Genomic DNA, 23773 nt, shown 5'->3' with positions numbered 1-23773 from the left:
ACACGCATACGCACACTGCCATTCTCGCGCACACACGTACGCTACTCGTAACACTATGCCTCGTTTTGCGTCGTTCATGTTAGACGTTCATGTTTTTCCCCATCTATTGAAAGATAGGCTATCAAACCTGATTATGTCATTATTTAAGCTACATAGCCTAATAAGAAGCGCTAATAAGGATATTTGACTAAACCAACCAAACAGTTGAGGGTTTTTGCCTACCAGCAAAAAGCATCCTCCAACTGCAATCTTTGGTTATTTATTTATTAATTTAGCTATACTTTAATAGTATTCTTTCTGTTCAAATCTGTTCAGTGTTCCAAATTATTTGTTATTAAATTTTACATTAAGTTAATTGGTATATAAGTGTTGTTTAAATAAAATGCTTTTTAAATTTCAAAAAATCATGGGATGTATCGAACCGTGGGTCAAAAATTGTGATACGAACCGAATCGTGAGTTTGTGTATCGTTACAGCCCTAGTGAATACTGACCCCTAGTGGTGAAAAGTAATAGCAGAGTTTGAAGACACTCTGTGTCTTTTCTGTCCTGTTCTGACATTACTGGCTTTGGGAACAAATTGACCAAAATGTAAAACACCACTGAATTTCATGAATTTCTCATGAGGAAAGCCTTTTGCCAGAACAGCAACAGTAATGAGCGATGCCACTCATGTACCTCTGACATTCATGCATCAATGGTCAATGACAGCAGGCTAAGTATTGGGTAATTAGCTATAGGCTACACTAGAATTAGGGTGCACTCACACTAGGCCATCTGGCCGTGGCCGTGGCCGTTTTCACACCTAACCATGCTCAAATCTGCCAGTGTGAGTGTGGCCAGTCTGGCCAGGCCAGGCCAATTTGGCCACTTGGAAGAGGTGTGCTGCTACGGTACGGGCCGCTACGGTACAGATGCTAATGAGCCGACACGCGCACACGCACGGCTACGCAACCTGAGCTGGATGACGTATAGTCCATGCGACGACCACGGACATAATAAAGGCGACGAGCCTTCTTTCCCATTAATCGGTAAACATATATCCAAATAAGCAACAGACTCAGCAAAGTGCGAACTGTGTTCTCTGTGTTGTTGTCCATTGTTGTTAGAACTAAAGTCTGACTGACGGCAGACTTTATTATGGTCCATGCAGCGGACGCTTGGTGATGACGTGTTACTTACGACGTGATGACGTATTTACAAGAGCCTACCGTGGCCAGGCCACAGTTGCGACGGCCAACGGCCACGGCCAGATGGCCTAGTGTGAGTGCAGGCCAGAGAACAATGGGGCCATTTGAGCATGGTTAGGTGTGAAAACGGCCAACGGCCACGGCCAGATGGCCTTGTGTGAGTGCACCCTAAGTATATCAATCTTGGGTGGTCAAATGGATTTTCTAGGATTGTGGGTGGTCTAGGTTGGAGGCCCAATCTATTATTTGAAAAGGCCCACAATCTCTAGTGGTGCCCCTGGCTCTACATGGGAAATAAAAGCATCTCTTGTGGAGCTTATAGTCTCCAGTTTTCCCTCTTTAGACCAGGGAGACGTTAATCTAGGACAGATGATTCTGATGTCCTCAGTTAGTTAAAGTAAAGTTCTCCTTGATGTTAGTTCTGTTTCAGAGGGCTGAGGAGAACGCACACGCTTTTCTAGACAAGGAGCTGAAGAAGCTCTGGAGGGATCTCTTCTCAGATTACCCACAATGCTCAGAGAGTCAGAGGGAGAAGGAGGAGGAGGATGGTAAGAACGAGGAGCGGAGGAGGCGCGCCATAGCGGGAGTGGTAGACATCACAAAGCTCTGCCTGATGGAGATGAACCAGGAGGAACTGGCCGATAAGCTGGGGAGTGGTAAGATACTCATATATAGGTTAAATGGTTTCATCCAGATATGTAGGGTTTTTGTTAGCCTGGTCCTACCAGACTCTCGTACTTCAGTGTTTCCCCTATATGCACCTAGCAGCGGCGGTTCGCCGCTGCTAGGTGCTCGTTTGATCCAAACGAGCCGTCTTTAGCGAACGGTGAATTGCATTGGCTTCTACGAGCAGTTGGCTTTCAGCCGCGAGCTTAGGGACCGTCTGCAAAGTGCAAAACTGAATTGCATTGTCTTCTACGAGCAGTCGGCTTTCATCCGCGAGCATAGGGACCGTCTGCAAAGTGCAAAAGTGCAAAACTGAAAACGACCACAATGGTAAAATTTCAATAGCGTCGCCATTATTGACTCTAGAGCCCCAAAACTTGTTCCATAGAGGCATGGCCTCTTCATGGTCCTACTACAACCTTTAATTTTTGAAAAATATATCTCTTATTTTTTAAGATTTTTTATTTAGGAACAATTTCAATAGCGTTGCCATCAGTGGCGAAGCTAGACCTTTTTGAAAAAAAACTTGCCTTAGCCCACCCTATCGTTTCGTCCTCAAATCTAATATTCTACCGTTTTTTTTTACACAAGCAATGAGAGGATGGATGCTGTACACTAATGAACCGGCTCAAATGTGCTAGTGAAATCGAGCGCAACCATCCTTCAGGAATCTCTAACCTCGGATTAGTGGGTGGGCGTCTCCTGTTTGACAAAACCAAAAATGCAGCACGAGCGCACCTAACATAGTTTCTGCTGTTTTGACCGTCAAAGAGTTTAGCTAGTCTTTATCAGAAAATCCACGATTTCCAGCTGTGTTATAACATGACCTGGTAATAATAATACTATAATTTTAAAACCTTGACATAATCTGTTAGATTATGTGACAGTTGACCACAAGACGATTCTATCTATGCTTCTTCTTGAATTGCTTTATGTTTTAGTCGGCAGAGCCTTGTAATGCTGCGTAGCATGATAAGCATGATTAGGTGCAAGGAGCAGAGAAATATCAAATATATGTTGATATGGGTGCTAATTTTCTGTTGAAAATAAATGCTGGCATTAGTTTATCAGCTGAGGGCGTATTCATTGCCATAACAACGTGAGTTTATCAACAAGTACCACATGTTCTAATACTATGAGACTCAGGCAAACGCCCTCAGCTGATTAAAAGTGTCAGGGGGGGGCGTGAGCGGCAGAGGGGACTTGGTGTCTTATGTATTTATTTATTTATTTTAATAGGTTACTTATTTTATTTTAAATAAACATAAGACCAAGGGTCAGAAGTTTTACAAGAATTTTGATCTCACAAAGTCATGACAGAGGGACTTGGTGTCTTTATTCATGCTTGAAAGATGAACATATTTTTTTTTTTTTGAAAGGGAATAAGCTGATGAAGCTGACCAGTGACCAATGTTTACTTTTTAAAAATATTATAATTAAATGCAAACCCCAGTGAATCATTTGCTCTTGTTTCTCTGTTTTGAGATTCACACAGACTTAGCAGTCTTGTTTAAATGTTACAATTTGAGTTAATAAACTGAAGTTGGAAATAGTTTTAAGTTGTTGCAGATGTTATCTCCGTTAATTTTATTAATCTAAATAAATAAATATTAGCAGGTTCTCAATAGTAGGCTATTTAAATTCAGGGAGGGCGTGATAAAATGTCTGTTTCCTAGGGGGGGAATGAAAGAAAAATGATTGAGAACCACTGGTCTAGAACATGTTGTACTTGTTGATTAGCTCACGTTGTTATGGCAATGAAAACGCTCTCAGCTGATAAAATAATGCCAGCAGTTATTTTTAAACTGAAAATTAGCACCCTTTTTTTTTCTTCAGAACAACAAGATTTTTTGGCATCAGAAGTTTTATAAATATGTATGGGTCCCTGAAGGTGAGACAACATAGTTTAGTGCTCCCGAAATAGTGGTCTGTTTCTCATAGTATTCGACTAGTACATGTTGCACTTGTCGATTTTTATAAAAAAAGTTTTATAAAAATGTATGTTGATACAATTTATAAATTGTATGGGTCCATGAAAGTGAGGCGACATCATGTTGTTTCAGTAACATATACAGGAAAATATGGTCATTCTTGAGTGAAACTTACACAAAAGAAATTAAATATACCTCAATTTTGTTAATCGAGTTCAGAACCATTGATTATTCCTTCATCCAAACAGTATTTTTTCATTTCATCACTTAAGTGGTTCAGAACTGCATTATTTAGCTGACACTGCCAGCTATCGGCTTATACATACAACAGCATTGTAACTAAGAAAATAAAGGTTGTGGGAAAAAAAAAAAATCTAACCCCTGTGGCTGCTTGGGGTTGAGCCCCCCCAAAAGTCAGAACCTAGACTCGCCCCTGGTTGCCATTATTGACTCTAGATCCCTAAAACGTTTTCCATATGCATGGGCTCTTTATGGTCTTACTGCAACCGTATGTTTTGAAAAATATATCTCTACTTATTTCTAAGAAATTTCTTTTTAGCAAAAATGTCAATATACATTGTTTTTAGCAACATTTTCAGTAGCGTCGCCAGTATTGACTCCAGAGCCCAAAAACTTGTTCAATAGAGGCATGGCCTATTTACGCTCCTACTACAACCTTTGTGATGGGGAGAGGGGAGGGATTGGGAAGATGCATTGGTTTGAGGCACAGATCTTTTCGATTGTTGTAGTATTTGGGTTATGGGATTTTAAAGTATAGGGTGGTTGTTGATTTTTTTTTGTTAAATAAATGTAAATAATGTTTTACTTGTAATATGTTCAATCTCTCCTTATTTCCCCTGCTCATTAATGTGCACAAATGTACTGTATGTATGTTGCCAGTAGACACATAGAAACCTCCCGGCAGGGTGCGCTTTGCGAGCACACAAAAAAAATTGCGCGCGAAAAACATAACATTTCACCTCCGCTGCTGCAACTCCATCCTAGGGGAAACACTGTACTTCATTTCATTTGCACTGAGAGTCTGGACCTACTCAATTGACAAACGTTAACTCACTTGAAGGCGGGTGTCTGTTGAAGTTTAAAACTATTGGATCTGCCAAGTGCCACTCTGGATTTGCCATAACCAATCGCTAACGTTTGGCCGGGAATTACGTTGCGCGCAGGCTGTAAACAACCCAACAACACTGTGCGTGAAGATGTCCGTCAACGAGAGCTGACTTTCACGTCATTGTTCTCAGCCACTCCCTCTGTTCGCTGATTGGACGCACAAAACTTGGACGGAGAAAACCCACTAACATACCGCAGACGTATTACTGAAGGGAAATTGAAATTGAGCGGAAGTACTTAGGCGGGCGGAGCCAGGCTAGTGTTATTGTGGGGGTTTTAGGTTAAATGGTTTGATCCAGATATGTAGGGTCATTGTTGGGGTATCAGGTTGAATGGTTTGATCCAAATATGTAGGGTTATTGTTGGGGTATCAGCTTGAAGAATTTTAAACATTATACTGCAGATGAACAGCAGAATAACTCAGTGGAAGAGTTGCACCACTATCTTGTCATATCAGGTTAGCAAGTCACTGATACCACTGATACTCAACAACAACAGCACCACCAATGAAGTTATAAGATCCATATAAAGTAGAGTTGCATAATACTTTATTCTTCACACCAGTAATATTGCTTGGAAATATGAATGGTATGTTTCTTCTGGTTTGGGATTTAGGAGCTGTTGCGGTCCAGTGGAAACATGAACTCAAGGCTCATCTGAAGAAGAAGTTCCACTGTGTGTTTGAGGGAATCGGTAGAGCAGGAGAGCAGAGACCTCTGAATGAGATCTACACAGAGCTATTCATCACAGAGAGAGGCAGTGGTGAGGTCAACAAGGAACATGAGGTCAGACTGATTGAAAAGGCATCCAGGAAAACAGCCAATGAGGAAGTACCAATCAGATGTGAAGACATCTTTAAACCTTTACCTGGACAAGATAAACCAATCAGAACAATAATGACAACCGGAGTGGCCGGCATTGGTAAAACTGTCTTAACACACAAGTTCACCCTGGACTGGGCAGAAGGCAAAGCCAACCAAGACATAGACTTCGCATTTCTCCTCACTTTCAGAGAGCTGAATTTACTGAAAGGTAAAGAGTTTAGCTTACTGGAACTTCTTCATCAGTTTTCTGTTGTAACCAAAGAATCAGGAATCTACAGATACGACCTTGACCAAGTAGTCTTCATCTTGGATGGTCTGGATGAGTGTCGACTTCCTCTGGACTTCCAGAACAACCCGATCTGGACGGATGTCACCGAGCCGACCTCAGTGGACGTGCTGCTGACAAACATCATCAGGGGAGTCCTGCTTCCCTCTGCCCGCATCTGGATAACCACACGCCCTGCCGCAGCCAATCAGATCCCTGCTCAGTGTGTTGACATGGTGACCGAGGTGAGAGGGTTCACCGACCCACAGAAGGAGGAGTACTTCAGAAAGAGATTCAGAGAGGGGACACTGGCCAGCACAATCATCTCTCACGTCAAGAAATCTCGAAGCCTCCACATCATGTGTCACATCCCAGTCTTCTGTTGGATCACTGCTACAGTTCTAGAGGACTTCTTCAAAACATCCCAGAGAGGAGAAGAGGTGCCCAAGACCGTGACTCAGATGTACAGCCACTTCCTGAGGGTTCAGTCTATACAGGGGGACAGGAAGTATCATGGGGGAGCTGAAACAGATCCACACTGGAGTTCAGAGAGCAGGGAGATCATTGTTTCTCTGGGGAAACTGGCTTTTAACCAGCTGGAGAAAGGCCAGCTGATCTTCTACGAGGCAGACTTGGCAGAGTGTGACATCGATATCAGAGCAGCCTCAGTGTACTCAGGAGTATTCACCCAGATCTTTAAAAAGGAGTATGTGCTGTACCAGGACAGGATGTTCTGCTTCGTCCATCTGAGCATCCAGGAGTTTCTGGCTGCCCTTTATGTCTTTCTGTCCTACATCAACACTGGTGTCAACCTGCTCTTAGAAGAACATCCAACCTCCGGGGAAGCTGAACTCCTCCTCCTCTACCAGAGTGCGGTGGACAAGGCCTTGCAGAGTGAAAACGGACACCTGGACTTGTTCCTCCGCTTCCTCCTGGGCCTCTCTCTAGAGACCAATCAGATGCTCCTACAAGGTCTGCTGGGACCAAGAGGAAGTAAATTACTGAGCAATCTAACAAAATATGTTTCACCGGGGCAGACAGGAAGGAGGTCACAAATCAATACCCAAATAGTCCATTACATCAAGGAGAAGATAGGTGGAGATCTCTCTCAAGAGAGAAGCATCAATTTGTTCCACTGTCTGAATGAGCTGAATGACAGTTCTCTAGTGGAGGAGATCCAACAGTACCTGTCATCAGGAAGACTCTCCACAGTATCTCTCTCCTCTGCTCAGTGGTCAGCTCTGGTCTTCATCGTACTGACATCAGAAGAGCAGCTGGACGTGTTTTACCTGAAGAAATACTCGGCTTCTGACGAGGGTCTTCTGGGGCTGCTGCCACTGATCAAAGCCTCCAAAACATCTCTGTAGGTTCACTCATAAGATGCATTAACAATACAGCACTATACATAATACTAGAATATAAAAGTTGTAGTAAATTTAAAAACATCTCTGACGGTGCACTAAGCAGATGTATTGCAATGCAATAGAATATACATAATACTAGAATACAAAAGTTATAATAACATGCAACATATATCTGTAGGCATACTTATAACATGTTTTACGATACACACTATATACATAATTCTATAAAAGTAATATTATGATAGTTTTCTGTTATAGCATTTTTGTTAGTACCAACATTGTACACCTAATATGTAACTACCATTTAAAGATCTAATGTATAATCATTTGTTCAACTATCAGAAAAGTCTTATAAAACTTTTAATCACGGTTTTCAACATGTTCTGTTTTTTTGTGTGAAGGCTGAACAGCTGTAAGCTGTCAGAGAGATGCTGCAAAGCTTTGGCCTCAGTTCTCAGCTCCAACTCCTCTACTCTGAGTGAGCTGGACCTGAGTTCCAATCGTCTGCTGGATTCAGGAGTGAAGCTGCTCTCTGCTGGACTGGGGAGTCCACACTGTACACTGGAAACTCTCAGGTCAATTTTACTAAATGCAACAGTTACACCACAAGGTTCAGTTTCAGAAGACTTTTAACTACTGCCCCCTGGTTTGAGAATCACACCTAAATGACGTCAAACTATATCAGATAATAACTCAGTACCTTTGATGACCACATGTATTAGAGTGGTGCCATTGGACATATTACACCTTGTTGTTTATGTGGGGAAATGAAAGTTGAAAAGTTATCCAAGAGTTGCCAGAGAGTTGACAGAGTCAACAACAACATAATTTATGGCAGCAATTTAAAATTCCAAAAATAAATGTGCAGCCGAAATGTACCGATCAAATGACACGTCCCAAGGCAACCCTCTCACAAGGCATATAATTAAATCAAATTATTCCATTGGTCTTGTGTGGGAGGTCGCTTTCGAGCAGCACTTAATATCTCCCTCTGATTTTAATTGAACAATCGTGGTTGGTCCTCGTATTGATTAATGACAGAAGACATACTGTAAACGAATCATGCTGAGACAAGCGGGTGTCGGAGAATTTCTGCATGCGTTTTTTATTGCGATTGTTTGCCATAAAGCACTGTAGGCGCTTCGGTGAGGCTGTGATGAAGTTCATTATTAATTGGACCGTGTCTAGACAGTAACGAACATCCCTGACCTTAGTGGAGTGCACAATGGAGAGTGTGGTTTCTGCAGTGAACGTAGACTGCTGCGGGATACTGCTGTGATGTGTGCCTGAACCCTGCGTGCTTTCCCGCTTACATTACCAGCACCATCATAAGGCGTTTTTACACTGCCAAATATGCCATCTTATGCACGCCTTTTTCACGGCACGATCCACGCGTTAACACTACCCAAGGTAAATTGCCTGCTTGAGCTAGCACCCCAATTGAGTTAATTTCGTCAGCAAAATAAAGAATATGTTGGCGTTTTTGCACTTGTAAATAGCTAATCGCGTTTGCAGCCTACACTGACGTGAACTCATTTTTGCATGCGGGTGACTTCATTCATAAAAAAAATAAAACATTCGGGAGTATGCAAATTATTCTAAAGAGGTCTAAACTCTGTGCGCAGCCCCGCCTTCTCCAGTGAACAAAGAAAGCTGTGACGGACGGGGGATTTGACCCCCTCGGTTTTACACAGGAAACTTGAGGTAAGACGCTGAAGTCGCCGGGCATGCCAAGCTGCGACTGAACCGGCTTGGCAGCGTAAAAAGGCCTATACATCATCCTGCCCAACAATATGGGCAGGATCTAGACCAAGCTGTTCTAATCGGGTCAGCAATAGCCGTGTGTCAATGCCCAGCCTCTGCCTTTGACTGATAATGAATGTATGGAACGTTGCATTTTTAATGTTTACTCCAAAGATTCTAGACTAGAGAGTGCCCGCCAATCAATGAAACCTAATAAGGAATCAGATAAAGTCTGCTCTCTTTGCTGAGCAAAGCATGTTTCAGAAATCAGCACATTAAGATAAATGTAGTTGTCACACAAGCTGTTTTAGATTTTTGTAACATGGAATTGTTTCAGGGGGGAAAATGCCTCGAAAAAATATACGCACAGTGCATTCAAGATTAGGACTGACAAAGCATATGTCAGCCCAGGCCTAATCAATTGTGTTGCAATATCTTCGGCATTCATATTATTGCAGTCTATTCTTTTCGTAGGATACTCTGTTGTTAGCCTTGTTGGAGTCATATTTGAACCTAATTTCCTGTGAAATTCCTGCGTCTCCCCATCCGATAGAGCCCATTTCAGCACCGTGTCAGTGGACAGTTTCAAGCCTACAAACGTTGTTAGAGCATAACACGCGCGTCCATGTTAAAGGCCCACTATGCAACTTTTTTAGCCAAAATTACATTAAGTATGCAGATTGAGAGTTATGCTGATGATTCTGCATCCATTTCTGCGTCGATTGGTGGGTGTGTCATTTACCCATGTCGCCTCTCCAGTGAAAAAGCGCATATGCAACTTGTTCTGCTCGGACCGGGACATTCCGGATGTGACGCAGCGGAAGTATCCTCGAAAATGTAGTCAGATTGTAGTTTCGAAAATGCTTTACGGCACAGACACACACCCAAACATTAAACCGGCTAGATATAAACAGCCAGTTGCGAGGCAATTGTTGCATTCATCATGGATCAATCGACTGATAAGGGACCCAAGAGGCGACCGTCGGTGGAACAACAGAAGAATGAACCAGAAAAGAGATCAGACACGAGGGAAAGGGGAACTATGCAACTTTTTTGGCTTGATTTACCTTAATATAACAGGCTAAGAGTCATTGCGATGGTTCTATTATACATTTTTGTTCGATTGTTCGTTGTTTCGACTCATCCTTGCGCATCTTGGCGGAGAAAAGGAATATGTTTCTGCCGGCGACCCGCCGCCCACTCTCGCAGGAGTCTCGGGTCTCGCGAAGTAACGAATTGCTTTACTGCACAAACCCCAATACACGGAACCGGCTCGATATAAACACAAGTCACTAGGGATTGTTATATTCATCATAGATCAGCCGACTAAAAAGAGAGAGAGAAACCCAATGTCGGAGGAACAGAAGAAGAGAAAAGGGAGACTGACCGGCAGAGAGGCCAGACACGAGTAAACGTTGTTTACAAATCAGACGCCGACTCGATCGTGTTGCTTTTGAAATTGAAAGTACCCTTGGTTTGCCTTTGTCTTCGTGGTATTCTTGATGTTGATAGTCTCTATACAAATGTGTTTGCTCAACCATTTAGTTGTGAGCCCTGTAAAAATTGTTTTCTCGACCGTTTTGTTGTGAGCCCTGTATGTTTCTAGCTTGCTTGGTTGCAACCATATAAACACCTTTGTTTCCATGGGTGTTTTGCTGTTCGTCTGTCTCGTCCCCCAGATACAGAGTGAATCCCCGAATCCAGGTTCTTGTTTATTTAGATTATTATGTTGGCCAAACCTCTTACACTGATTGTTCTGTTCAACCTAAAATAAAACAATTATAATCTAGGATATGAATTCTCCCCGTCAACTATAAAAAAGGATGGATTTATGTTTATTGCAATACAAATGCACCCTTTTAAAAATGTATAACCTTGCCTACACTTTATGAACATCTACTTCGGACATGGCTCCACGCATTCGCCGGCTTCTTTGAAAACAAATGCTTTTTGCAACCTGCCTGGCAACAGACGATCGCGTCGTCTGTTGCCAGGCAGGTTGTCAAGATGTAAACAACTGATGACGTAGGTCGGTACAATTTTCGCCCCTGTTACAATTTTAACGTGACAGTGTCGCTTCCCCCCGAGCCTCCCAGGATCCTTTGCGGCACCCGGACACGGTGACCAAGGCCGTGATCACAACAGTATAATTTACAGAAGAATAATGTATCATCATTTTTATATGACTATCAGAAAAGAAAAGTTTCTGATAGCTAACTATCAGAAAAGTCGTCTAAAACATTAAATCAGGGTTCCTAACATGTTCTGTTTATTGTGTGTGCAGGCTGATTGGCTGTGATCTGTCAGAGAGATGCTGTGAAGCTCTGGCCTCAGTTCTCAACTCCAACTCTTCTCGTCTGAGAGTGCTGGACCTGAGTAACAATGATCTGCAGGATTCAGGAGTGAAGGGGCTCTCTGCTGGACTGGGGAGTCCACACTGTACACTGGAAACTCTCAGGTCAGTTTTACTCAATGTTCAAACCTTCAAAGCACAAGGATCTATATTAGAGTACAAAAAAAACTACAATAAAGACATTTAATGTACAGATTTAAGGCCATAAAGTAAAAATTCACAACCCTAAATAATTACAAGAATAACTCAACATATTTATATCGTTGTTGCCATGACAGTATAAGTTGTGTGTTATATAAGTACAGTTGACTTTTTTTTATTATTCTTATTCTGCCATTCACATGTAGTCAGGCTTTTTTTTTAAGCCTATTATTAGCGTTTAAATCTAAAAAAATTGGCATAACTTGTCTTTCAATTACGGAAAATGTTAAAGACATAAACACGGTAACGTGATCTTTTTATTTTGTGTGTGAAGGCTGAATGTCTGTCATCTGTCAGAGAGATGCTGTGAAGCTCTGGCCTCAGTTCTCAGCTCCAACTCCTCTAGTCTGAAAGAGCTGGACCTGAGTACCAACGATCTGCAGGATTCAGGAGTGAAGCTGCTCTCTGCTGGACTGGGGAGTCCACACTGTACACTGGAAACTCTCAGGTCAGGGTTAGGGTTAAATGTGTCTTTGGGTTTGTTTAATAGTAAGGGATGATCCAGGACTAGGTGGGCTGTGATCTAAAAGAACAGACGACACGTGTCTAAAGCCCAGTTCAGACCAAAGATTAGCCTCGCAACGACTTGCAACTCGCAACTCCTTCCAACTCCTTGCGACGAGACGGGCTGCGACGTTCTAAAAGTGGGACAGTTCAAACTGCTGCAAAAAATCGAAATGGCTGCTGCAGCCGCCAATTTTTTCATGGCTACAAATGGCTGAATTCTTTTTTCAAAAAATCAAATTCGAAGTTCGTTTGTGGCTGTGGCCAACGGTTTATAAGGTTTGTAATAAATCGCTGTCTGATCAATACTTCATTCACATTCAGAGTCAAAGCCTTACTATGTGATAGAATTATTACTTGATGCAAATAATTCTAGCTGGCTCAGCCAAAGTTTATCAGATGGCGGCTTATTTTGGCTTATACAATTATTGTATGGCGGCGGCTGAAATTCCAAATGGCGCAAATGGAGGCGCAAATGGACGCGCCTGGCGGCGGCTTCGGGGTCTACTTGAGCTAGCACCCCAATTTACCCTGCTGGACCCTGCACACACATTTAGGGTCCGGGAGGTTTATTGGGTTTCATTCTGATGTAAATGCGACGGGTCAGCGGTTCCGGGGTGGGGGGCTTGGGTAGAGGTGTTGCTGCGCTGTCTCCACAGAGACAACCCAGCGATATCATCATGAGCAGTTCTAACTGGAGAATAAGTGACACCGCGAGCTGCTGATCACGTAAGCGCATTGAACAAAGAAGTTGAAAGATGGTTCGTTCTACAAGAGAGACGCAGAGGAACTGTCCTTGGAGACTTTTGTCGGGAAATATGTTGGTGTTTTTGCACTAAATAGTTAATCGCGTTTGCAGCCTACACTCTACGTGAACTCATTCTTGCATGCGGGTGTCTTCCTTCATAAAAAAATCAAAACATTCAGGAGTATGCAAATGATTCTTAAGAGGTCTAGACCCCGTGCACATCCCATCCCGCCTTCTCCAGTGACCCATGGTAGGGGGATTTGACCCCATCGGTTTTACACGGGAAACTTGAGATAAGACGGTGAAATCGCCGGGTGTACCAAGCTGTGACCGTACCGGCTTGTTAGTGTAAAAAAGCCTGATAAGGAGAGGACGGCGAGTTAGAAAGCCGAGAATTTGAAGCCTAATCAGGCCTACTTCAGGCCTATTCAGCAGCATAAACAGGGTGCCTACACCATTCTTTGTAACGAGATTTCTATTTGCAAAAACTGTTGGTTTATTTTTATTGATCCCCTTCGAGAATTTGTGTTTTAAGGGGGGGGGGGACTAGGCTATATTCTCGCCTTCCTACTTTGTAAAGGGCATTGCAGGCCTGTTGCTTTTGGGCCGATACTGCGCCCATTCCTTGATTCGTTCTGCCGCAGCACTCCAAACAATTAATTTCGTTCCAATGTTCGTCCAATCTACTCCAATAGTTGTCCTGCATTGAGTTTAATCCAACTCTGATGAATATATGGTCCAGTTTTAAATTTCAAGAATATTTATACATTCCCAGGGCATGTTAAATGAGTGCATGCCATGCCACTCATAACACACTTGTAAAATGCAGTCGTCAATTGATGGAATGGGTTATTTCATACATCATCACGAACAAAATTTGTAATTAATCAAATAAATTACAGATAAATAATACTGAAATGGCCACTTTTTGGTTGAACACATTTGAACTAAATAATTACGATCCCCCAATATTGACCTGAAGATGGCGCCACTGTGACGGCCTCCTGCCTGTGGATGTGTGTATGCGTGTATGGTGGCCTCTGCTTTGTCAAGCTGCAGGTGATGAGCTGGTGGGTGTGGCCAATTCCCAAACCTGTGTTAAGCTGGTCCTTCCTCCTGCCTCAGTCTCTTCCTGACATCGCCTGGCTCCGGAGGGAGAGCGGTGTGCCGCTCCGCCGCAGCCCCTCGTTTTCTATTGTGTTCTCTTTGTTTGCTTTGCCGTCATTTTGGTCCCTTGTGTTAGGGAAATAAATTATCCTTTTGTTACTTTTACCTACGCAGTTCCTTTTATTTGTCCGACCATGAGCCGGGTCGTGACAAATGTGGGGGCTCGTCTCGTTGTCCGTGTGCGCTAGTAAGCCAGAGTTGTGAATGAACTCGCGGGAGTTTGTGAATGGAACCGTTTTGGCGGCGTTACTATTGAGTGGCGTGGGAACCCGGAAGTCGCAAGGGCTTGTGTGTGTGGTTTGTACGCCACGGTTTAGCTGTGAACTGCGAAGGTAAATTTTGGGCCATGGTTGTGTTGTTTCTCTGGGTCACTTGGCTTTTGTTGCTGCTTGAAGATAATTGTTTTGTCCGGGCATCCTGATCAGTTAGCCGCCGGGTGAGCAGATCTCGCCACTTTATTATTTTGCCTTTTTTGTTTTTGTCGGTAACCCTGAGGAGGGAGTGCGCTGGCTTTGGGTTGTTGCAGCTGGCCAGTCTCGGTCAGATGTAATTTCCTGCGGTTGGTGTCACTTCGAGCTCGGCAAGCCGACGAAGACTAGGTGAGGTTTTGTAAGTATTGTGGTAGGTAGTTAGGGGTTGGGGTGTCTCGGCTTGTGTTTTTTCGTAGCTCCTTGTTTGGGAGTTACCTGGTAAGTAGCAGCAAAAGTAAGTGTCCTGGAGTTTTGTATTACTGTGTGTAGAGTATGGCGGATGTGGCGTTTTTTGTTCAGGCTCCGTCGGAGGAGTTGCTGGATAAGTGCACGCGGGAACAATTGTTTAAAATAGCGGAGCATTATCGTATCGATATCCCAGATAGAAGAGTGAAAGACGCGACAATTCAGAATGTTTTGTTTGCTGCATTATGCGAGTTGGGTATATTGTCGGGTGCTGCGCGTCCTCCTCAGGCCAGGGTGGAGAGTTTGGCTCCACTGGCTGCGAGCGCGAGTGACCTCACGTTTGAGCAGCAGAAAGAGTTACTGTTGTTGCAGTTGGAGCATGCTAAGACGTTGAAGTCAGTTGAAATAGAGAAGCAGATTGCAGTGGAAAGACTCCGCTACCAGACGGAGCAAGCGAAGCTGTCGGTAGAGCAGTCTCGGCTGGAGTTGCTGAGGGCTGGATTTTCGGGTGGAGCCGCCTCGGGAGCGCAGGAGAGTTCCTCCGTTCGTCCCGGGGGCGGAGGTGAGTGTTTTGATGTGCTTGGCAATCTGCGGTTACTTCCGAAGTTTAATGAGCGGGATCCAGAGTCGTTTTTTTCTTTGTTTGAACGTGTGGCTGAGTCACGGAAGTGGCCTGAGTCAGCCCGCACGGTGATGCTCCAGTGTGCACTGACTGGCCGTGCGCAGGAGGCGTATTCTGCTCTGTCGGTGGCTGATGGCCAAGATTATGAGTGTGTAAAGTCTGCCGTATTGAAAGTGTACGAGCTCGTGCCGGAGGCTTATCGTCAGCGCTTTCGTTCATGGAAGAGAGTGGAGAAGCAGACGCACCTCGAGTTTGCTCGTGACCTGACGGGTCATTTTTCGCGTTGGTGTGCCGCGTTAAAAGTGGAGACGTTTGAGGATTTGTCCGAGTTAATTGTGTTGGAGCAGTTCAAAAATTCCATACCTGAGAACATTGCACAACACATTAACGATCTCAAGGTAAGACGTGTGTCTGAAGCTGCTTCAGTGGCAGATGACTATGTGTTGACGCATAAACGCTCTTTTGGTGAGTGGCGCGCGCATAGTGGCAGCCGTGGTGGACCGTTTGCAGAGCGTGCTGAGGCAGCTCTGGGGAGTTATGTTGGTCATTCAGGTAAATCCGACGCCACGGAACGTAACTCGAGGGGTTTTGAAAAAACCTGCAGTTATTGTCTTAAAAGAGGTCATTTCAGAGCTGATTGTTACGCACTTAAACCCAGGGTTCCCCAGGGGGGTCCCATGGCGCAGCCAAAAGGTGCTTGCTGCGCTGTCTCGTTGCCTCGCGCACCAGCGGTGAGTGAGGTGGGTGTGCCAGCTCGGGGTGAATCCGTGTCTGTGGGGTTGGCATCTTTTCTGCCGTTCATTTCTGGTGGCCATGTTTCTCTGGTGGGGGGCAGGTTGAAGGTGCCAGTTAATATACTGCGCGACACAGCGGCCTTTGATTCCTTCATTCAGGCTTCTGTGTTGCCTTTTTCCGCTGAGACTCACACAGGTTGTTGGGTGCCTGTTGTAGGTATGGAAATGAATGTTTTGCAAGTCCCTCTGCACAAAATCACATTACACTCTGATCTCTTCCAAGGCGAGATAGCTGTGGGTGTGAGGCCGGCGCTGCCTGTTGAGGGGGTCACTCTGATCCTAGGTAACGGTGCTGCAGGTGAGCGTGTGTGGGGTGATGTGGCCCCGTCTCCAGTGGTTTCCTCAGTTCCCCTGGTGAGGAAGCAGCCTGATGAGGATGAAATAAGTTTCCCCGAAGTGTTCACAGCGTGTGCGGTGACGCGGTCTATGTCCCAACATTCTCCACCAGAGCCGCCTGAGTGTGGCGTGGGTGATGGTGAGGCAGTAGATGGGTTGTGTTTCTCCCTGTCTGATGCTTCCCTTTCAGTTACGCAGGAAGAGTTGGAGAGTGAGCAGCGAGCCGACGCGTCCCTGAAGGGACTGTTTGACATGGTGTTGCCTGCGTCGGAGGTAAAGAACGACTCTCACTGTTACTTTCTGTTGAAGGGATTGCTCATGAGAAAATGGGTGCCTCACGGGGACGATTTTGTAGGGGATCCCGTCCTCCAGATTGTCCTGCCTTCGAAGCTCCGGGAGACGGTGCTTCGCCGGGCCCATGATGACTCGGGTCACTGGGGGGTGAGAAAAACATACAACCGAGTGCTGAAACATTTTTTTTGGCCTAAATTAAAGAGGGATGTGTCTGAGTATGTGAAAACCTGTCATACCTGTCAACTTGCGGGGAAGCCAAATCAGGTGATTAAACCAGCTCCTCTGTTTCCGATTCCGGCTGTGGGTCAGCCATTTGAACACCTTATTATAGACTGTGTGGGTCCGTTGCCACGTTCCAAGTCGGGTGCTGTTTATTTGCTTACTGTCATGTGTCAAACCACCCGTTATCCGGCAGCGTATCCTTTACGCACGATCACAGCGCGTTCTGTGGTGCGCGCCCTGACACAGTTCATTGCTATATTCGGTATCCCGAAGGTGATTCAAACTGACCGCGGATCAAACTTCACCTCTCACCTGTTTTCACAAGTTTTGAAACAGTTGGGGGTTAAACACAATAAAGCATCGGCATATCACGCTCAGAGTCAGGGGGCCCTGGAGCGTTTTCACCAGTCTCTGAAGTCGTTGTTACGTACATATTGTGTGAAACTGGACGGAGACTGGGAGGAGGGGTTGCCCTGGTTACTGTTAGCGGCGAGGGAGGTGTCCCAAGAGAGCACAGGGTTCAGTCCCAACGATTTGGTGTTTGGGCACAATGTGCGCGGCCCTCTGGATCTTTTGTGCGAGCAATGGAAGGATGCTGCTCCACCAGAAAATGTACTTGATTATGTAAATGGGTTCCGTCATAGGTTGTATGCTGCAGGGGTATTGGCAAAGAAAAACTTGGGTACTGCACAGAGTAAGATGAAGACACTGTATGACCGGAGGGCTGAGAAGCGTGTGTTCAGTGAGGGGGACCGGGTCTTGGCGTTACTTCCCATCATTACTTCTCCATTTCAGGCGAAGTATGGAGGTCCCTATGAAATAAAGAAAAAAACGTCTGAACATAACTACATCATTGCTACGCCTGATCGTAGACGGAGTGTCCAGATGTGTCATGTCAACTTATTGAAACCTTACTATGAACGTGTCCCTCCAGGTGAAGCTGTCTCCGCCTCCTCTCTGCCTGCGCGGCCTGTGTGTTCTGTGAGTAGAGTGTCTGTGGTTTACCCTCCACAGTCGGTGCCTGCCGGGGTGGAGGATGGTCTGCCCGACGCTGATGCTGGGGTGCAGCAAGGTCGTTTAAAAAACTCTGAGTCCTTGAACAAATTACATCTTCTGTTGGGCCATCTGTCTGAGTCACAACAAGCCGACCTAGTTGAAGTGATAAGTTCCTTCCCATCTCTGTTTGGTGACACTCCTACTCAAACAAATGTAATTGAACATGATATAGATGTAGGTGATGCACTCCCAATTCGCCAAAGGTTTTACCGCGTTAGTCCTGAAAAACGTGTGTCCCTTGATGCGGAAGTGAAGTATATGTTGGATAATTGTATTGCTGTTCCCTCCTTTTCCAGTTGGGCATCTCCCTGCATTTTAGTGCCGAAGCCAGACAAAACATTCAGGTTCTGCACTGATTTTCGCAAGCTAAATGCTGTAACGAAACCAGATTCTTTCCCGCTGCCTCGTATGGAGGATTGCGTTGACCAAGTGGGCCACGCCGCATTTGTGAGTAAATTTGACCTGTTGAAAGGATATTGGCAGGTTCCGCTGTCCGAGCGTGCACGTGACCTGTCTGCATTTATTACACCAAATGGTCTCTTCTCGTATAATGTTATGCCTTTTGGTTTAAGAAACGCTCCTGCCACGTTCCAGAGGCTCATGACCAGAGTCTTGGGGGACTTGGAGGGGTGCACTGTGTATTTGGACGACGTGGTGGTGGTTTCAGACTCGTGGCCGTCTCATGTGGAGCGTGTCCGTGCGTTGTTCCTGCGCTTGGCTGAGGCGCGCCTGACCATCAACCTCGCCAAGTGCGAATTTGCACGGGCCACGGTGACGTACCTGGGCCGGGTTGTGGGTCAGGGTAAAGTCCGTCCCGTTGCAGAGAAAATAAGAGCTGTCCAGTTCTATCCTCTGCCCACTACTAAGAAGGAACTGATGAGGTTCCTGGGTTTGGTGGGGTATTACAGGGGGTTTGGCCGTAATTTCTCAGAAGTCGTTGCACCATTAACTGATCTACTTAAAATGCGTGTCCCATTTGTGTGGTCTCCTCTCTGTCAGCAGGCGTTTGAGAGGATAAAGTCTCTGCTGTGTGAAGCACCGGTCCTGGCCGCTCCGAGGTTTGACCGACCTTTTGTGCTTCAAGTCGACGCTAGTCACATCGGAGTAGGTGGCGTTTTGTTGCAAGCCAATGAGTTGGGTTTGGAAAAACCAGTCTGTTTCTTTTCCAAGAAATTTAACTCATATCAATTGAACTATTCAACGATTGAAAAGGAGGCACTGGCCTTAGTTTGGGCTCTGAGAAACTTTGAAGTGTACTTGGGCTCTGGAGCGGTACCCGTAGTGGTGTACACTGACCACAACCCACTTCTGTTTTTGAACTCGCTGCAATGTCCTAACCAGCGTCTGATACGTTGGTCGTTATTTCTACAGTCACATTGGCTTGATATTAGACACATAAAGGGTGCGGAAAACGTCGTAGCCGACGCACTGTCTCGCGTTCCTCAAGATTGAGGTTTGAGCTAAGACTTTATTGCTGTTACGATGTTGTCCTGTTGCGCTCCTGTTCCCTCTTCTGTCATCCTTCCCTCTTAAATTGCTTCCCACTGGTACCAGGTTGCTGAGGTGGGGGTGTGGAAGATGCGCGTAGTGAGCTGTGTGGTTCTCAACAGCAGCTGGTGTTCCTGTCCTCGGATGTGTGTGCCCTTGTGTGTGTGCCTTAAACATCGTAAACTCTATACGTGTAAAAAAAAAAAAAAAATCTTTAAAGTAAGTAGAATGTATATATTTGTGAAGAAAACAAACTTTATAGTAGGTAGAATGTGTAGCCTATATATTGGCAAAAAAATAAAAAAAAAAAAAATAAAAAAATAATGAGGTTTAATAATGAGGGAACCATTGTCGAGTTCGGGGTTGGGCCCCGTTTTTCAGGGAGGGGGGTGTGACGGCCTCCTGCCTGTGGATGTGTGTATGCGTGTATGGTGGCCTCTGCTTTGTCAAGCTGCAGGTGATGAGCTGGTGGGTGTGGCCAATTCCCAAACCTGTGTTAAGCTGGTCCTTCCTCCTGCCTCAGTCTCTTCCTGACATCGCCTGGCTCCGGAGGGAGAGCGGTGTGCCGCTCCGCCGCAGCCCCTCGTTTTCTATTGTGTTCTCTTTGTTTGCTTTGCCGTCATTTTGGTCCCTTGTGTTAGGGAAATAAATTATCCTTTTGTTACTTTTACCTACGCAGTTCCTTTTATTTGTCCGACCATGAGCCGGGTCGTGACACCACTGATTGGTAGAATGTCGGAATGGCAGTAGGCCTACTAAAAGGTGTCTGAATGGGGGCATGTGGGAATGGCCGCATGTAACCATAACAACGTTTATAGCTAACATGTACTGTGGACAGTACGGGACCGGGACAGAGTAAGGCCGTGATGTACAAGTTGTTCTGTGGTGTGTCCTTATTGGCTGAAGAGAAATCGGTACGTCGTTGTGTTCTAAAACTTGACCTGGCGATTTGACACAAAACACTTAAGACTAATTTCGACCGCTGGCCACTCGACTAATAAATCGAGTGGTCCGGAGCAAGTATTGACAGAGACTTTATTGCTACCCACAAATAAGCATCAACAAAGGCTTATGGTTTGCAAAGCACTGGCGGTCAACGGATCGCGGCTTCCTCTTTATTCACACACACAAAACAGTTTCTTTGTTTGAGGTTTCCGCCCGCAATCAATCATAAATTCGTCGAACCAAATTGTCAACAAAATAATTTAGGACACCAGGCTGCGGTCAGCACGCATTAACCCCGTTGCTTCCTGCTCCTCTGGTGGGTTCCTTCCAACATGCGCCCTGACCCCAGACTCTGTGGCACCGTGTCAGGCCCTGGATCAGAATCCAGAGAGGCTTTAAATGTTTTCTACCATTAGATATATAGGCCTAATATTATTCATGGTTTACCATAGAATATAATCATTAAGTTCCAAAACAGCCTTGTTACAAGTCGTTGCGAGGCGAATCTTTGGTCTGAGCTGGGCTAAAGATCCCCGACAGATTGAGCATCATTATTCATTTGTAGGCTGGGTTCAACATGCCAGTGGACCACAGATGGGAGAATGAGAGGCCAGAGGAGGAACAGAACTTTAGAGGACGAGGATTTCAGGAACATAAAAAAATATATGTTAGTTTGAAGGGTTGTTTATCTTTGCTGTCTTTTTTAGCTGCTAGTGTGTTATGAGTTAACAGGTTATTGTAGCTGACAGAACACTGGCCAGCTGATGTGAGGGTGAGGGGTTGCTGTCCTGTTAACTGCTAGCATGGTGTGTGTGTGTGTGTGTGTGTGTGTGTGTGTGTGTGTGTGTGTGTGTGTGTGTGTGTGTGTGTGTGTGTGTGTGTGTGTGTGTGTGTGTGTGTGTGTGTGTGTGTGTGTGTGTGTGTAGGTTGTCTGGCTGCCTGGTCACACAGGAAGGCTTTGCTTCTCTGGCTTCAGCTCTGAGCTCCAACCCCTCCCATCTGAGAGAGCTTGACCTGAGCTACAATCACCCAGGAGACTCAGGTGCTGCCCTGCTCTCTGCTGGACTGGAGGATCCACCCTGGAGACTGGACACTCTCAGGTATGGAGAGGACAGCTCACCATTCAGAGACAATGTCTCCTACAAGGATTCAACCCTCTGAAAAGTGATGAGACAGCAGATGATGAAGGTGAATGTTTCATGCTGCTCTCACTTTGTTTCCCCCCCAGTGTGGAGCACAGTGGAGTGTGGAGACTGAAACCAGCTCTAAAGAAGTGTAAGTGTCTGTTTGATTCATCACAATGCACACTAACGATTGAGAGGGAAAGTCCATCCACACAGCAGGAGGTGACGTCTGTTCATTCAGAAATCTGGGAATGAAGCTGATGACTGACATCATGTATCTTACATATATAAACATTAACATAATTGCTGTGATTATATCATGAGTGATGATTTTACAACATTAGACATAACACCATAATAATCAGGATACTGTAAATCATAATTACATGTCTATTTTATATTCAAAAACTATTAAATTATACTATCATCTTGTCACTATTATAATAATTATCATTTTGTTTTAATTCCGTTCATTAAATTAGCTATACCACATAATAATCATGTTAACATGTTTTGAATGATGCATGTGTTTCATCTTAGATTTCAATTAGAGCTGGTGATGCTGTTTATTTAATAATGATGAAGATGATGATGATAATTATAATTAATAATATTGGTTTAGCAGCCTAATCATGTTCCTCCCGTCAGATGCCTGTGAACTCACACTGGACCCCAACACAGCCAACGGACGACTCTCTCTGTCTGAGGACAGCAGGAAGGTGACGCGGGTTGGAAAGGACCAGTCGTATCCGGATCACCCAGAGAGGTTTAACGCCTGGGGGCAGGTGTTGTGTAGAGAGGGTCTGACTGGCCGCTGCTACTGGGAGGTAGAGTATGGAGGATGGGTTGATATAGGAGTGGCATACAGAGGAATGACAAGGAGAGGAGTGGCTAATGACAGCCAGCTTGGATGGAACAACAAGTCCTGGAGTCTTATTTGTGATGTCGACAATGATGATGTCTACACTGCCGATCACAACGGTAGTATGACAGCCATACATCTCCCCCCCCCTCGCTCTAACAGAGTAGGAGTGTATCTGGACCAGCCTGCTGGCTCTCTGTCCTTCTACAGAGTGTCCCCAGGTGGAGGGAGGTCCTCAGACACACTGACACACATCCACACCTTCCAGGCCTCCTTCAGCCAGGAGGTCCTCCTCCCTGGGGTTGGGTTACATAGGAGTGGTTCCTCAGTGTCTCTGTGAGTGTCCATTGTAGATACACAAACACACACAAAGACCCATGGAAAAGCACACACATTTAGACAGTCATAAACACACCCAAACCAACACAAAAGTACATAGAAATGAACACACACGCACACAAACAAACACATCGCACTCTATAAACACACACACACAAACGTATACAGACTTATTCACACACACACACACACACACACACACACACACACACACACACACACACACACACACACACACACACACGTACACAGACTTATTTACACGGACATGCACTCACACAAACACATCCTTCATGGATCTAAACCCACATCAGGTCTGTGTGCCGGTGGTAAGCAGCAGGTAACATCAGTGTCTCTCGTGGTTCATCTCTCAGCCCTCTCTCTGTTCAGCTGGGCTGCTGAGCGTCAGATTAGAGGGGGCCGCTTGGGTCTGGGGGGTCCTCACAGTCCTGACGTTGGAGAGGACCACCCACCTGTACCTGTAGTGCATCGGGTTGTTGAGCAGCAGCTGTTGGTGCTCTGAGGGGTCAACCCGTTCAGTGGAAGGACAACACTTTGTGTTTGATTTAAATACTCCACTGAACTCCAAATGCTGCATTTTATTGGGCTTCTGAAAGGTTCAGCATAAACCATGAAAGGAAGATCTTCCTTTGGGTTAAGCAGGTTGTACAAAGATTTACTTTCTGATGTGAAATGTGTTTTAATTGTTGATTGATGGTACTTTATTTTACTTCAATATTTTATGTATTTTCAACATTGTTTTAAAGGAATACAAAATCAGTTTATATTTTGCCATGCCTGATTGATTGATTGATTTCATTTATTTCAGACGTATCAAAATACAAATCAAACATCGCAAATAACACCAAACAAAATAAAAAGCATGACACTACAATAAACAAAAGCGATGTGCCAATTATTTCACAAAAGAAAAAATTACATACATTCAATT

General features: G+C 44.9%; 1 protein-coding gene across 1 annotated transcript; it reads left to right on the top strand.

The window, feature by feature from the left end:
• Positions 1-1661: 1661 nt before the first annotated feature.
• Positions 1662-22916, top strand: LOC115538213 (NACHT, LRR and PYD domains-containing protein 12; the record flags this gene model as incomplete). Its single annotated transcript, XM_030349877.1, has 8 exons — positions 1662-1845; positions 5530-7366; positions 7769-7942; positions 11395-11568; positions 11939-12112; positions 21423-21596; positions 21725-21771; positions 22269-22916. Coding segments are annotated over 8 exons (3318 nt in total), but the record flags the coding sequence as incomplete, so codon positions are not given.
• Positions 22917-23773: the final 857 nt, after the last annotated feature.

This window comes from Gadus morhua, unplaced genomic scaffold (genome assembly GCF_902167405.1).
Source record: "Gadus morhua unplaced genomic scaffold, gadMor3.0, whole genome shotgun sequence".
Taxonomy (NCBI): domain Eukaryota; kingdom Metazoa; phylum Chordata; class Actinopteri; order Gadiformes; family Gadidae; genus Gadus; species Gadus morhua.
This window is presented reverse-complemented; position numbering and strand designations above follow the sequence as displayed.